This window comes from Hordeum vulgare, chromosome 1H (genome assembly GCF_904849725.1).
Source record: "Hordeum vulgare subsp. vulgare chromosome 1H, MorexV3_pseudomolecules_assembly, whole genome shotgun sequence".
In the NCBI taxonomy this organism is placed as follows: Eukaryota; Viridiplantae; Streptophyta; class Magnoliopsida; order Poales; family Poaceae; genus Hordeum; species Hordeum vulgare.
Window position 1 is genome coordinate 345,722,033 of NC_058518.1, and position 16,832 is coordinate 345,738,864.

The window sequence follows — 16,832 nt, forward strand, 5'->3', positions numbered from 1 at the left end:
TCTCAATGATCATACATGCAAAACATTACAGGTTGGATAGCATGTCACATCAAAAATTCTGTTTTATCATTTACCTACTCGAGGACAAGAAGGAATTAAGTTTGGGGATGCTGATGCATCTCCAACGTATCTATAATTTTCTATCGTTCCATGCTATTATATTATCATTCTAGGACGTGTTTTAGGCATTTACTTGTTCTTTTCTATTATTTTTTAGCACTAACCTATTAATCTAGTACCAACTACGAGTTGATGTTTTCTGCATGTTTTTGGCTTTTTAAGAATACTACTACAAGTAAAGTCCAAATATTTTGAAACTTTTTGACGATTGTTTCTGGACAAAATAAGGACTTGTATGCTTCGGAAGGAGACTGGAGGGCCCACGGGGTGGCACCAAGCTAATAGGGCACCCAGGGAGGTGGCCGCGCCATGATGGCTTGGGACCACCTCCCTTGGCCTTCAACGTTTCTGTGTGTCCTATAAATTCTCATTAATCCCCAAAACCCTAAGGAGCCTCCTAAAACACTTTTTTCGCCGCCACAATTCTCTGCTCTGCCGTGTGACCATCTGGAGACCTGATCCAATGCCCTATAATAGGGGGTCGATCACGGAAGGGCTCTACATCAACCTTACTGATCCCATGGTGATGTGTGAGTAGTTCACTACAGACCTACGGTCCGTAGTTAGTACCTACATGGCAATCTCTCTCCATGTTCTTCATTGCCATGATCACTGCGATTCTTGCGGTGATCTATCATATGTAATCACTTTGCGCGGTGTGTTTGTTGGGATCCGATGAATTATGAGTTTATGTTCAGATTAGTCATGAAATATATTGAGTCTTCTCTGAATTCTTATATGCATGATTATGATATCTTTGTAATTCTCTCCGGTCTATTAATTTGGTTTGGCCAACTAGATTCATCTATTTTCAGTGAGAGAGGTGTGTTGTAGTGGGTTCAATTTTGCGGTGCTCTATATCCGAGTGATAAAATAGGGGACAAGACACGTATTTGTATTGCTACCACTAAGGATAAAACGATGGGTTTGATTCATGTTAATTGGATTTTATTTGTCTACATCATGTCATCGTTCTCCAAACATTACTTTATTTTACTTAATACTCTAGATGCATGTTGGATAGCGGTCGATGGATAGAGTAATAGTAGTAGATGCAGGCAGAAGTCGGTCTACTTGCTTATAGACGTGATGCTTCTATATAATGATCATTATCATGAATAAAATATTATATAACTATGTCTTTTCTATCAATTATCCAATAGTAATTTGTTTACCACCGCATGCCCTCTATGAGAGAGAAGCATCTAGCGAAAACCATGGCCCCCGGATATATTCCCAAATATATTTACAAAAACTCTAAATACCTCGTTGCCTTTTATTATTTGTATTTACTTTTTATATTTATTATATTCCAATTATCTATTTATCACTACATACTGCTTGTAATTAACGAGTTTAGGGGGATTGACAATCCTCTTGCCCGTGTTGGATGCAAATATGTGCTCTTTTGTGTGTAGGCGTTGAAGACAGAGAAGTTGTGTGGTTCTCCTATTGGTTCGATAACCTTGATTCTCACTAAGGGGTATACTTGTCTATATTGTGTTGCATTATCCCCTCTTCAAAAAAAACCCATGCAAATCACAAGTATAACCAATCTTTTCTCCTGATACAGGACACCGTAAAAACCGACGCGAAAACTGGACTTTTGCAAATCGAGGGGAGCCTTTTACCGCACCCCTTAAAAAGTTTAAAGGTCGAAGGTATATAAGGTGCCTGTTCTGACTACTTTTTCCGTTAAAAATTAAAAATTAACAGTTATTTTACAGTTTGATAGAATATAAGGGGTCTGCTAGAGATACTCTAAGCGGCAACACAGATGTAATGCCCTGTTAATATAAGTGGCGTGTATGTATTTGAGTTTTGAGTCATGGTTATTGGGTTAAGAGTGTGTGTAAACTCTTTTGATAGTGTATGTATAAGCATCGAATTATAGTATTTCTCAAGTTTAAGGATATACTCTCTTGGTTCCTAAATATAAGTCTTTTTAGAAATTCTACTATTGAACTATATACGGATGTATGTAGACATATTTTGAGGCGTATGTTCATTCATTTTGCTCCGTATCTAATTAAAATATCTATAAAGACTTATATTTAAGAACGGATGGAGTATATTTTTTGAACTGATTTTAAGGGTATTTTTGTTATGCGCCAACGAGTTCACCCGACGACCGATGTAATTTTCTTCTAATAAAGGTCCGTGCTGCTCTGCGAAAGCTTCCATTCCACCGCGACCTTTCTTTGCAAAACGTTGAACGAGTAATTCGATGTTATGCCAGTGAAAAGGCCGGCGAAAGAGATGCCGGAATAGATAGGCAAAGCTTTACAAAGTATAGCTTCCACCTCTTTGTTTTTTCAATGGTGGCTGCTACTTTTCTGAAGACAAAATAACAGTTTGATTTTGCCATCATTACGTCCGTGCTGCCGACATCAAACTTGAAGCATTTCTGTAGTAGCAATGTCCAACGTGCCCATCAAAGGCGTTGACGTATACCAGTCAAGCAGCCAGTTTATCTACCAATTCCTAATCTCTCTTGCTGTATATATAAACCCACGTGGGCTTGCTCGTATAATCAGATCACAACCCGAGCATTCTGCAACCACTTCCATCAACGCCACACACGTCTCCTACCTACGCTTCGCACATCATCAGGGCTTGCCAATGGCAGGAGGCGGCGAGGGCGAGCTGAAGCTGCTGGGCGTGTGGACGAGCCCGTTCGTCATCCGGGTGCGCGTGGTGCTCAACCTCAAGTCGCTGCCGTACGAGTACGTGGAGGAGAACCTGGGCAGCAAGAGCGCGCTCCTCCTGGGCTCCAACCCGGTGCACCAGAGCGTGCCGGTCCTCCTCCACGGCGGCCGCCCCGTGAACGAGTCCCAGGTCATCGTGCAGTACATCGACGAGGTCTGGGCGGGGGTCGGCCCGTCGGTGCTCCCGGCCGACCCCTACGAGCGCGCCGTGGCGCGCTTCTGGGCGGCGTACGTCGACGACAAGGTCGGGTCGGCGTGGACGGGGATGCTCTTCTCGTGCAAGACGGAGGAGGAGAGGGCGGAGGCCGTGTCCCGCGCCGTGGCGGCGCTGGAGACCCTGGAGGGCGCGCTCGCGGAGTGCTCCGGGGGGAAGCCGTTCTTCGGCGGCGACGCCATCGGGTTCGTCGACGTCGTGCTCGGCGGCTACCTCGGGTGGTTCGGGGCGATCGACAAGATCATCGGGCGCCGGCTGATCGACCCGGCGAGGACGCCGCTGCTGGCCAGGTGGGAGGAGCGGTTCCGCGCGGCGGACGCGGCCAAGGGCGTCGTGCCGGACGACGCCGACAAGATGCTCGACTTCTTGCCCACCCTGCTCGCTTGGATCGCCTCCAAGGCCAAGTGAACCGTGCGGCCGTGACATCGTCTGCTCCTGGCATGTGTGTTCGTCTGTGTGTGTCTGAGTCCTTTCATTGTGTGTTGAATAAATGTACCACATGCAGTGTGTCCTACCATGGGCAAACGATGCTGAATAATTTTGCTGTTTGTGTGCTCAGTTAAGTGTGGTGCCTGCTTTCTTGATTCCCGCGCAAAAGAAGGTAGTATGCGGTGACGACTGCACGCATGCAGAAAGAATCCAATCCACGCTGAGCATGCCCTTGACAAAATGTGTGACGAACGTGCTGACCAGGTTAGTTGGACTGAAAAGGCTGTCGCGGTGCAGTGCTGAGACACCGAAATTCGTACGCTTTCGGGGCAGATGACTTTTCTCCCGGCTGCTAGGCACCTCCACCGAACTAGCCCAGCAATTGAATGACGAAAAACGTGACGGTTCGTCGGTGAAGCAAAGAGCTCTTGCCGATCTCTCAGCAACGGTATGTAGGCACAGTATGGCCCACCTGATGGCATAGCCGCGAACGAATACAAAGTGACGGTGTTGCCGTGCTCGGATCGTTTTTCATGTATGATGATACATAAACCTGAATCAACGTGAAGGCAAAAAAGCTGGAATAGCTCAGTTGGCTAGAGCGTATGGCTGTTAACCATAAGGTCGGAGGTTCGAGCCCTCCTTCTAGCGACTTTTCTTATTTTTGGAAACTGCTTTTGTTTCAATTCCTAGCGAACCGTCCACGAAAGTACAAATCTTTTATTTTTTGGAAACTGCTTTTGTTTCAATTCCTAGCGAACCGTCCACGAAAGTACAAATCTTTTATTTTTAAATAGCTATTTGCAAAACTGGTTTTGTTTCAATTCCCCTACTTAGCGAACCGTCGACGAAAGTACGAACTTTTATTTTTAAATAGCTATTATTCACTAGCTATTTTTTCTACATATGCAACTGTATCACAAAAGCAAGTCATGCATGTTGCATGTTACTCGCAAGTTGTTTTTTACATTATATATTTAATTAAAAAATATGTATTTTTCACTTGCATCATACCTACGTAATTTACATTTACATTGACATTCTTTTAACAATACTTCATTTTTATACCCTTTTTATTTTCTTCATCCTTAAATTTGCATTTTTTCCATTAGTTATAGATATTTTTAGCAACTTTTATGCATTTTTAGCAAGTTTTCCGCAACAACGTATCGGGACATCATCTAGTAAAAGCAACATTATCGAGATTTCTTTCGTCGATGTCCACATGGGTCCTGAGCTTAACCCAACAGTGTCGATGAGCAAGGAACGAAGAAACATGATCAAGCCGGTGACTAGGGGCGCCTCTACATCTCCCTTCTCGCAAGAGATAAAGTCGGACTGAACAAATTTGCCTCCTTATATGTTTATGGATGCGTTCAGACATGTTTACGGATGTTTCTACACGAATTATCATATGTCACTCCCTGCATCCACATATCTTATATCCGAACTCTCAAATTCATGCAAAATCATGTACGTCGATCACACAAACTAATGTCACACGTAAATAACAAATGTCCATACCGAACATAAATAGGATTTACATCAAATTTATTTAAAAGTGCACAATTAATCATCTACTTTTTGATTTCCATTATGGATACACATATGCTTCATCGGATCATTCAGTAGTTGCACGTGGGAGTGAAGATCTTGAAGGTCCTGATGCATCTGCAGAAAGTTGAACGGAGATGATTCCCTATTGAAAACCTCCTAAACACCGGAGATTGTTGAAGTGCGTTAATGTCGTTATAAGAAACCGCATTTTAAAGAAAGCATGCCAAATTCGTAAATCATGTGATGTCACCCCTGTTGGGAAACGTCGCATGGGAAACAAAAAATTTCCTACGCGCACGAAGACCTATCATGGTGATGTCCATCTACGAGAGGGGATGAGTGATCTACGTACCCTTGTAGATCGTACAGCAGAAGCGTTAGTGAACGCGGTTGATGTAGTGGAACGTCCTCACGTCCCTCGATCCGCCCCGCGAACAATCCCGCGATCAGTCCCACGATCTAGTACCGAACGGACGGCACCTCCGCGTTCAGCACACGTACAGCTCGACGATGATCTCGGCCTTCTTGATCCAGCAAGAGAGACGGAGAGGTAGAAGAGTTCTCCGGCAGCGTGACGGCGCTCCGGAGGTTGGTGATGACCTTGTCTCAGCAGGGCTCCGCCCGAGCTCCGCAGAAACGCGATCTAGAGGAAAAACCGTGGAGGTATGTGGTCGGGCTACCGTGGAAAAGTCGTCTCAAATCAGCCCTAAAACCTCCGTATATATAGGTGGGAGGGAGGGGACCTTGCCTTGGGGCTCAAGGAGCCCCAAGGGGGTCGGCCGAGCCAAGGGGGGAAGACTCCCGCCCCCCCAAACCGAGTTGGACTTGGTTTGGTGGGAGGGAGTCCTTCCCTTCCTTCCCACCTCCTCTTTTTTTTCCTTTTCTCTTGATTTTCTCTTCTTGGCGCATAGGGCCCTTTTGGGCTGTCCCACCAGCCCACTAAGGGCTGGTGTGCCACCCTCAAGGCCTATGGGCTTCCCCGGGGTGGGTTGCCCCCCCCGGTGAACTCCCGGAACCCATTCGTCATTCCCGGTACATTCCCGGTAACTCCAAAAACCTTCCGGTAATCAAATGAGGTCATCCTATATATCAATCTTCGTTTCCGGACCATTCCGGAAACCCTCGTGACGTCCGTGATCTCATCCGGGACTCCGAACAACATTCGGTAACCAACCATATAACTCTAATACACATAAAACAACGTCGAACCTTAAGTGTGCAGACCCTGCGGGTTCGAGAACTATGTAGACATGACCCGAGAGACTCCTCGGTCAATATCCAATAGCGGGACCTGGATGCCCATATTGGATCCTACATATTCTACGAAGATCTTATCGTTTGAACCTCAGTGCCAAGGATTCATATAATCCCGTATGTCATTCCCTTTGTCCTTCGGTATGTTACTTGCCCGAGATTCGATCGTCAGTATCCGCATACCTATTTCAATCTCGTTTACCTGCAAGTCTCTTTACTCGTTCCATAATACAAGATCCCGCAACTTACACTAAGTTACATTGCTTGCAAGGCTTGTGTGTGATGCTGTATTACCGAGTGGGCCCTGAGATACCTCTCCGTTACACCGAGTGACAAATCCCAGTCTTGATCCATACTAACTCAACTAACACCTTTGGAGATACCTGTAGAGCATCTTTATAGTCACCCAGTTACGTTGCGACGTTTGATACACACAAAGTACTCCTCCGGTGTCAGTGAGTTATATGATCTCATGGTGATAGGAATAAATACTTGACACGCAGAAAACAGTAGCAACAAAATGACACGATCAACATGCTACGTCTATTAGTTTGGGTCTAGTCCATCACGTGATTCTCCTAATGACGTGATCCAGTTATCAAGCAACAACACCTTGTTCATAATCAGAAGACACTGTCTATCTTTGATCAACTGGATAGCCAACTAGAGGCTTGCTAGGGACGGTATTTTGTCTATGTATCCACACATGTAAATGAGTCTTCATTCAATACAATTATAGCATGGATAATAAACGATTATCTTGATACAGGAATTATAATAATAACTATATTTATTATTGCCAATAGGGCATAATTCCAACAGTCTCCCACTTGCACTAGAGTCAATAATCTAGCCCTCACATCATCATGTGAACTACATTGTACTAAATGTAACACCCATACAGTTGTAGTGTTGATCATGCTTTAGCCGTGGAAGAGGTTTAGTCAGCGGGTCTGCTACATTCAGATCCGTGTGCACTTTGCATATATTTACGTCCTCTCCCTCGACGTAGTCGCGGATGAGGTTGAAGCGTCGTTTGATGTGTCTGGTCTTCTTGTGAAACCGTGGTTCCTTTGCTAAGGCAATGGCACCCGTGTTGTCACAGAACAAGGTTATTGGATTCAGTGCGCTTGGCACCACTCCAAGATCCGTCATGAACTGCTTCATCCAGACACCCTCCTTAGCCGCCTCCGAGGCAGCCATGTACTCCGCTTCACATGTAGAATCTGCTACAACGCTTTGCTTGGAACTGCACCAGCTTACCGCACCCCCATTAAGAATAAATACGTATCCGGTTTGCGACTTAGAGTCGTCCGGATCTGTGTCAAAGCTTGCATCGACGTAACCTTTTACGGCGAGCTCTTCGTCACCTCCATACACGAGAAACATCTCCTTAGTCCTTTTCAGGTACTTCAGGATATTCTTGACCGCTGTCCAGTGATCCACTCCTGGATTACTCTGGAACCTACCTGCCATACTTATGGCGAGGCTAACATCCGGTCTAGTGCACAGCATCGCATACATGATAGAACCTATGGCTGAAGCATAGGGGACGGAGCGCATATGCTCTCTATCTTCATCAGTTGCTGGGTACTGAGTCTTACTCAATCTCGTACCTTGTAAAACTCGCAAGAACCCTTTCTTGGACTGTTCCATTTTGAACCTCTTCAAAACTTTATCAAGGTATGTGCTTTGTGGAAGTCCTATCAGGCGTTTTGATCTATCCCTATAGATCTTAATGCCTAGAATGTAAGCAGCTTCTCCTAGGTCCTTCATAGAGAAACTTTTATTCAAGTAACCTTTTATGCTCTCCAAAAACTCTACGTTGTTTCCAATCAGTAATATGTCATCCACATATAATATTAGAAACGCCACCGAGCTCCCACTCACTTTCTTGTAAATACAAGATTCTCCATCCACTTGTATAAACCCAAATGCTTTGATCACCTCATCAAAACGTTTGTTCCAACTCCGAGATGCTTGCACCAGTCCATAAATGGATCGCTGGAGCTTGCACACCTTGTTAGCATTCTTAGGATCGACAAAACCTTCGGGTTGTATCATATACAACTCTTCCTTAAGGAAACCGTTAAGGAACGCCGTTTTGACATCCATTTGCCAGATTTCATAATCAAAAAATGCAGCTATTGCTAACATGATTCTGACGGACTTAAGCATCGCTACGGGTGAGAATGTCTCATCGTAGTCAACTCCTTGAACTTGTGAAAAACCCTTTGCCACAAGTCGAGCTTTATAAACGGTCACATTACCGTCAGCGTCCGTCTTCCTCTTAAAGATCCATTTGTTCTGAATGGCCTTGCGGCCCTCAGGCAGTACCTCCAAAGTCCATACTTTGTTCTCATACATGGATCCTATCTCGGATTTCATGGCCTCTAGCCATTTGTTGGAATCTGGGCCCACCATTGCTTCTTCATAATTTGCAGGCTCATTGTTGTCTAACAACATGATTTATAAGACGGGATTACCGTACCACTCTGGAGCAGCACGTGGTCTCGTCGACCTGCGTGGTTCGACAGAAACTTGAACTGGAGTTTCATGATCATCATCATTAACTTCCTCCTCAACCGGCATCACAATGACAGAGGTTTCCCCTTGCCCTGCGCCACCATCCAGAGGGATGGGAGGTTCGACAACCTCGTCAAGTTCTATCTTCCTCCCACTCAATTCTCTCGAGAGAAACTCCTTCTCGAGAAAAGCTCCGTTTTTAGCAACAAACACTTTGCCTTCGGATTTGAGATAGAAGGTGTACCCAACTGTCTCTTTTGGGTAACCTATGAAGACGCACTTTTCCACTTTGGGTTCCAGCTTTTCAGGCTGAAGCTTCTTGACATAAGCATCACATCCCCAAACTTTAAGAAACGACAACTTTGGCCTTTTGCCATACCACAGTTCGTATGGTGTCGTCTCAACGGATTTTGATGGTGCCCTATTTAAAGTGAATGCAGCTGTTTCTAATGCATAACCCCAAAATGATAACGGCAAATCAGTAAGAGACATCATAGATCGCACCTTCTCTAATAGAGTACGATTACGACGTTCGGACACACCATTACGCGGTGGTGTTCCAGGCGGTGTTAACTGTGAAACAATTCCACATTGTCTTAAGTGAGTACCAAACTCGAAACTCAGATATTCACCCCCACGATCAGACCGTAGGAACTTGATCTTCTTGTTACGATGATTTTCCACTTCACTCTGAAATTGCTTGAACTTTTCAAATGTTTCAGACTTGTGCTTCATCAAGTAGACATAACCATATCTACTTAAATCGTCAGTGAAGGTGAGAAAATAACGGTATCCGCCGCGTGCCTCCACGCTCATCGGACCACACACATCGGTATGTATGATTTCCAAAAAGTCACTTGCACGCTCCATTGTTCCGGAGAACGGAGTCTTAGTCATCTTGCCCATGAGGCATGGTTCGCATGTGTCAAGTGAATCAAAGTCAAGTGACTCCAAAAGTCCATCAGCGTGGAGTTTCTTCATGCGCTTTACACCATCATGACCTAAGCGGCAGTGCCACAAAAATATGGCGCTATCATTGTTAACTCTAACTCTTTTGGTCTCAATGTTATGTATATGCGTATCGCTATCAAGATTCAATATGAACAATCCTCTCACATTCGGTGCATGACCATAAAAGATGTTACTCATAGAAATAGAACAACCATTATTCTCTGACTTAAAAGAGTAACCGTCTCGCAATAAACAAGATCCAGATATAATGTTCATGCTCAACGCAGGCACTAAATAACAATGATTTAAGTTCATCACTAATCCTGACGGTAAATGAAGTGACACTGTGCCGACGGCGATTGCATCAACCTTGGAACCATTTCCTACGCGCATCGTCACTTCATCTTTCGCCAGCCTTCGTCTATTCCGCAGTTCCTGTTTCGAGTTGCAAATATGAGCAACAGAACCGGTATCGAATACCCAGGCACTACTACGAGAGCCGGTTAAGTACACATCAATAACATGTATATCAAATATACCTGATTTTTCTTTGGCCGCATTCTTATCTGCCAGATACTTGGGGCAATTGCGCTTCCAGTGACCCATACCCTTGCAATAGTAACACTCTGTTTCAGGCTTAGGTCCAGCTTTGGGTTTCTTCGTCGGATTGGCAACAGGCTTGCCGCTCTTCTTCGAATTGCCCTTCTTTCCTTTGCCGTTTCTCTTGAAACTAGTGGTCTTATTCACCATCAACACTTGATGCTCTTTACGGAGTTCAGACTCTGCGACTTTCAGCATCGCAAACAACTCGCCGGGAGACTTGTTCATCCCTTGCATGTTGTAGTTCAACACAAAGCCTTTATAGCTTGGCGGCACTGATTGAAGGATTCAGTCAGTGATAGCTTCTTGCGGGAGTTCAATCCCCAGCTCAGCTAGACGGTTTGAGTACCCACACATTTTGAGCACATGTTCACTGACAGATGAGTTTTCCTCCATCTTGCAAGCATAGAATTTATCGGAGGTCTCATACCTCTCGATCCGGGCGTTCTTCTTAAAGATAAACTTCAACTCCTGGAACATCTCAAATGCTCCATGACGCTCAAAGCGACGTTGAAGTCCCGGTTCTAAGCCATACAAGACTGCACATTGAACTATTGAGTAGTCCTCCTTACGTGCTAACCAAGCGTTCTTAACATCCTGATCAACCGTAGCGGGTGGTTCATCTCCTAACGCAGCATTAAGGACATAATCCTTCTTCCCAGCTTGTAATATTAGCTTAAGATTACGAGCCCAATCTACAAAGTTGCTTCCATCATCTTTCAACTTAGCTTTCTCTAGGAACGTATTAAAATTTAGGATGACTGTCGCGTGAGCCATGATCTACAACACAAATATATTCAAAATGGACTTAGACTATGTTCAAGATAATTAGAGTTTAACTTAATCAAATTATTCGCTAAACTCCCGCTCAAAAAGTACATCTCTCTAGTCATTTGAGTGGTTCATGATCCACTTACACTAGCTCAAGTCCGATCATCATGTGAGTTGAGTATAGTTTCAGTGGTAAGCATCCCTATGCTAATCATATCATCTATATGATTCATGATCCACCTTTCGGTCTCATGTGTTCCGAGGCCATGTCTGCACATGCTAGGCTCGTCAAGCTTAACCCGAGTGTTCCGCGTGCGCAACTGTTTTGCACCCGTTGTATGTGAACGTTGAGTCTATCACACCCGATCATCACGTGGTGTCTCGAAATGACGAACTGTAGCAACGGTGCACAGTCGGGGAGAACACAATTTCGTCTTGAAATTTTAGTGAGAGATCACCTCATAATGCTACCGTCGTTCTAAGCAAAATAAGGTGCATAAAAGGATTAACATCACATGTAATTCATAAGTAACATGATATGGCCATCATCACGTGCTTCTTGATCTCCATCGCCAAAGCACCGGCACGATCTTCTTGTCACCGGCGCCACACCATGATCTCCATCAACGTGTTGCCATCGGGGTTGTCGTGCTACTCATGCTATTACTACTAAAGCTACATCCTAGCAAAATAGTAAACGCATGTGCAAGCACAAACGTTAGTATAAAGACAACCCTATGGCTCCTGCCGGTTGCCGTACCATCGACGTGCAAGTCGATATTTCTATTACAACATGATCATCTCATACATCCAATATATCACATCACATCGTTGGCCATATCACATCACAAGCATACCCTGCAAAAACAAGTTAGACGTCCTCTAATTTTGTTGTTGCATGTTTTACGTGGTGACCAAGGGTATCTAGTAGGATCGCATCTTACTTACGCAAACACCACAACGGAGATATATGAGTTGCTATTTAACCTCATCCAAGGACCTCCTCGGTCAAATCTGATTCAACTAAAGTTGGAGAAACCGACACTTGCCAGTCATCTTTGAGCAACAGAGTTACTCGTAACGATGAAACCAGTCTCTCGTAAGCATACGAGTAATGTCAGTCCAAGCCGCTTCAGTCCAACAATACCGCGGAATCAAGAAAATACTAAGGAAGGCAGCAAAACGCACATCACCGCCCACAAAAACTTTTGTGTTCTACTCGAGAAGACATCTACGCATGAACCTAGCTCATGATGCCACTGTTGGGAAACATCGCATGGGAAACAAAAATTTTCCTACGCGCACGAAGACCTATCATGGTCATGTCCATCTACGAGAGGGGATGAGTGATCTACGTACCCTTGTAGATCGTACAGCAGAAGCGTTAGTGAACGCGGTTGATGTAGTGGAACGTCCTCACGTCCCTCGATCCGCCCCGCGAACAATCCCGCGATCAGTCCCACGATCTAGTACCGAACGGACGGCACCTCCGCGTTCAGCACACGTACAGCTCGACGATGATCTCGGCCTTCTTGATCCAGCAAGAGAGAGGAGAGGTAGAAGAGTTCTCCGGCAGCATGACGGCGCTCCGGTGGTTGGTGATGACCTTGTCTCAGCAGGGCTCCGCCCGAGCTCCGCAGAAACGCGATCTAGAGGAAAAACCGTGGAGGTATGTGGTCGGGCTGCCCTGGAAAAGTCGTCTCAAATCAGCCCTAAAACCTCCGTATATATAGGTGGGAGGGAGGGGACCTTGCCTTGGGGCTCAAGGAGCCCCAAGGGGGTCGGCTGAGCCAAGGGGGGAAGACTCCCCCCCCAAACCGAGTTGGACTTGGTTTGGTGGGAGGGAGTCCTTCCCTTCCTTCCCACCTCCTCTTTTTTTTTCCTTTTCTCTTGATTTTCTCTTCTTGGCGCATAGGGCCCTTTTGGGCTGTCCCACCAGCCCACTAAGGGCTGGTGTGCCACCCTCAAGGCCTATGGGCTTCCCCGGGGTGGGTTGCCCCCCCGGTGAACTCCCGGAACCCATTCGTCATTCCCGGTACATTCCCGGTAACTCCGAAAACCTTCCGGTAATCAAATGAGGTCATCCTATATATCAATCTTCGTTTCCGGACCATTCCGGAAACCCTCGTGACGTCCGTGATCTCATCCGGGACTCCGAACAACATTCGGTAACCAACCATATAACTCTAATACACATAAAACAACGTCGAACCTTAAGTGTGCAGACCCTGCGGGTTCGAGAACTATGTAGACATGACCCGAGAGACTCCTCGGTCAATATCCAATAGCGGGACCTGGATGCCCATATTGGATCCTACATATTCTACGAAGATCTTATCATTTGAACCTCAGTGCCAAGGATTCATAAAATCCCGTATGTCATTCCCTTTGTCCTTCGGTATGTTACTTGCCCGAGATTCGATCGTCAGTATCCGCATACCTATTTCAATCTCGTTTATCGGCAAGTCTCTTTACTCGTTCCGTAATACAAGATCCCGCAACTTACACTAAGTTACATTGCTTGCAAGGCTTGTGTGTGATGTTGTATTACCGAGTGGGCCCTGAGATACCTCTCCGTTACACGGAGTGACAAATCCCAGTCTTGATCCATACTAACTCAACTAACACCTTCGGAGATACCTGTAGAGCATCTTTATAGTCACCCAGTTACGTTGCAACGTTTGATACACACAAAGTACTCCTCCGGTGTCAGTGAGTTATATGATCTCATGCTCATAGGAATAAATACTTGACACGCAGAAAATAGTAGCAACAAAATGACACGATCAACATGCTACGTCTATTAGTTTGGGTCTAGTCCATCACGTGATTCTCCTAATGACGTGATCCAGTTATCTAGCAACAACACCTTGTTCATAATCAGAAGACACTGACTATCTTTGATCAACTGGCTAGCCAACTAGAGGCTTGCTAGGGACGGTGTTTTGTCTATGTATCCACACATGTAAATGAGTCTTCATTCAATACAATTATAGCATGGATAATAAACGATTATCTTGATACAGGAATTATAATAATAACTATATTTATTATTGCCTCTAGGGCATAATTCCAACAACCCCTTCTAGTTTGGGACGATTTACCGCTCTCACAAGCGATTTATCGGGAACTTACCGATAAATTGGGCCTATTCATTGCACTGTGTTTGCAAAAAATATGTTTATTTTTATTTTGTTGACCTTGTTATGCAATATGTAATGTTGTCCTTTTTTTTGTCATTGTACGTGGATTAAAAGGTTAGGAATCTAGGTAATACTTCTGCCCAATATTGTTTTGGTATTGAATATATCCTATTTTAGTGTTTGGAATCAAAAAATGGTCAATTAATAGTCGGCCGATAGAATTGATTAACCTGCCGATTTCCAACTAATCTCTAATCCCGAGTTGACTGAGACGCTAATGATAAACGATGTCCTTAACATTAATATATCACTATTAGGAGAAAGCTTATAGGTAGAAGCTTAGCAGTAGCGCGGGGAAGGTATGCCTCGCTGCTGCTACTTAGTAGCAGCGCATGGTAAGCACCAACGCTACACACATGATTATAGTAGTAGCGCTGGTAGGTGTCTCAAGCAATTGCTAAGTGCTCCCATCGTCACCCACCGGGGCTGCCCATAGTAGTAGCATGCTTCTGAAACCAATGCTACCACAATGCACTTAGCAGTAGTGCGTGTACGCTATCAGTGCTGCTACTACGGCCAACCGGGGCCCAGCCCACCGGCCCAACTTAGCAGCAGCGTAGGCCGGTGACAAGCGCTACTACTATGTGCGCTAGTAGCAGCGTGGGGCGGCCACCCGCACTACTGCTAATACCACGTTATCTCCAGCGCGCGACGACCTCTCTCACTCTCCCTCATCCCTGCTGTCGTTTGCTCCCGCCGCCCTCTTCTGCTGCCCTCCACCGTCGTCGCCCCACCGGTATATCTCCCTCCCACCCTATCCCTTCTCCCTCCCAGCCTCTCTCCCTTCTACCCTTTCCCTCTATCCCTCCCTCTCAGCGTCTCCCTATGATTCTCGCCCTACATCCCTCCCTCACACCCACCCTCTCCCTCTGACTCTCGCCCTACATCCCTCCCTCCCTACCACCTTCTCCCTCTCACCATCTCCCTCCCTCCCGCATTGATTTTTATTTTAGTAATTAGGGTTAGAACTAGGATGGATGGATAGATGTTACGGTTAGAACTAGGATGAAAATGTGAAGATATATTTTTTAGTATTATTTAGTATTTTGCGAGAATGAAAACTAGGGTTAGAACTACGATTAAAACTAGTTTACGTATTTTTTAAATGAAAATGTGAAGATAAGATTTTTTCTGAAATGAAAATGTAAGGAACTTGAATCTGTTTGAACATGTGAAGAAATGAAGATGACAATGAAAATGAAAATGAAATTGAAACCACGGAGTGGCCTATGTTTTGCCAGAATGTTGATTCATGTCCGTTCCGGCAAATTCCACGCGCTCGAAATGTACTGTTTTTAGAAAAGATTATGCCGAAATGTTGTCAGAATAGGAACTAGATGAAATTCCGGCAAAACATAGACTACTCAGAGGTTTCATTTTCACTTTCATTTTCCACTCGGATGACTAATGCTTATAGGGTTGACTTTTAGTCTGTTGGAGATCCTTGTGTGACTTTCAATATGTTCTTGATGGAGGAATATTGACTCTTGCTCAAATTGGGAAGCCCTAGGCAAGGCATATAGATTTCAGGAGGATATGGAAATAACCTTCAATATTCATCCTGAAGATAATATTGAAGGTAATATCGACATTTGGCTTGATGTTCATATGCTTCCAGTTTTACCTCTACGTGAGTTTGTCAACCATATTTGTTAAGTTATTTGCATTATTTATTTAAAAATAGTTGGTGTTAATCCCTACTTAACTTGTTTATTTTAATTGACAAATTATTTCTTTTCTTAAAAAAACTCAAAAGATAGTAGACATGATCTACTACAGTCCCTCCTTTGATCTAACTTGGTTGGAGAAAAATCAATCTCATCTCATTTATTGATGATGTCGATAATTTTCACATCAAGTATGAAGATATTGGCGAAAGTTATTCTGAATATGTGCCACTACTGCACAAGTCGAACCCTAATAACTTCCATGTAGATAGCACGGTAAGATTATTTTTACTATTATGTCATTAATTAGTTCATTTGTCCATACGTAAATTTTTCTTAAGATAAACTAGATTGCTAACTATGTTATTATTATCTTCTTAAATAGAAATTCCTAGGGGAGGCTGTGCCTGAACTGATAACTATAGAAGGTCAATATTTGAATGTTATCAGCTTATGGCCATGATGGCCTACATGTCTCAGCAATGCATAGTCGCTTTCTAGAAGGGATGGAAGCCTGAAACTCAAAGGATTCCGCAACATAATGAAACAACACAGACAACCACTTGGCGGAGACTCGAAGGATTTGGGCATGGCACATGTCGGAGATGGGCGGATGTCTATCCTTCACAATGGAAAGAGATGAGCTTACCTGTTCTAAGCTATTTTACCTAGTAGAGAGTTGTAGGTTCTACCTCGGAGAGAATAATATGTGCGAGCTAGGAGAGATGACCCTTTTTAGTTTATGACATTATATAGTAATTGTTAACTTGTCATGAGTTGTTAGATGATCAACATGATGATAAGTTGTTATGTGACTAAGGATGATGAGTTA

General features: G+C 44.4%; 1 protein-coding gene and 1 non-coding gene across 2 annotated transcripts; both read left to right on the forward strand.

Annotated features, from left to right (window-relative positions):
- Nucleotides 1-2,514: 2,514 nt before the first annotated feature.
- Nucleotides 2,515-3,600, forward strand: LOC123410745 (probable glutathione S-transferase GSTU6). The gene has a single exon (XM_045103689.1). The coding sequence runs from the start codon at nt 2,539-2,541 to the stop codon at nt 3,448-3,450; it is 912 nt and encodes a 303-aa protein (XP_044959624.1). The 5' UTR covers nt 2,515-2,538; the 3' UTR covers nt 3,451-3,600.
- A 448-nt stretch (nt 3,601-4,048) lies between these two features.
- On the forward strand, nt 4,049-4,122 carry TRNAN-GUU. Its single transcript has one exon. It is a non-coding gene; the product is annotated as a tRNA-Asn (tRNA).
- The last annotated feature ends 12,710 nt before the right edge of the window (nt 4,123-16,832 follow it).

Excerpts from the sequence above, each read along its gene's own strand:
- LOC123410745 (XM_045103689.1), top strand. The coding sequence starts at position 2,539 with ATGTCCAACGTGCCCATCAAAGGCGTTGACGTATACCAGTCAAGCAGC.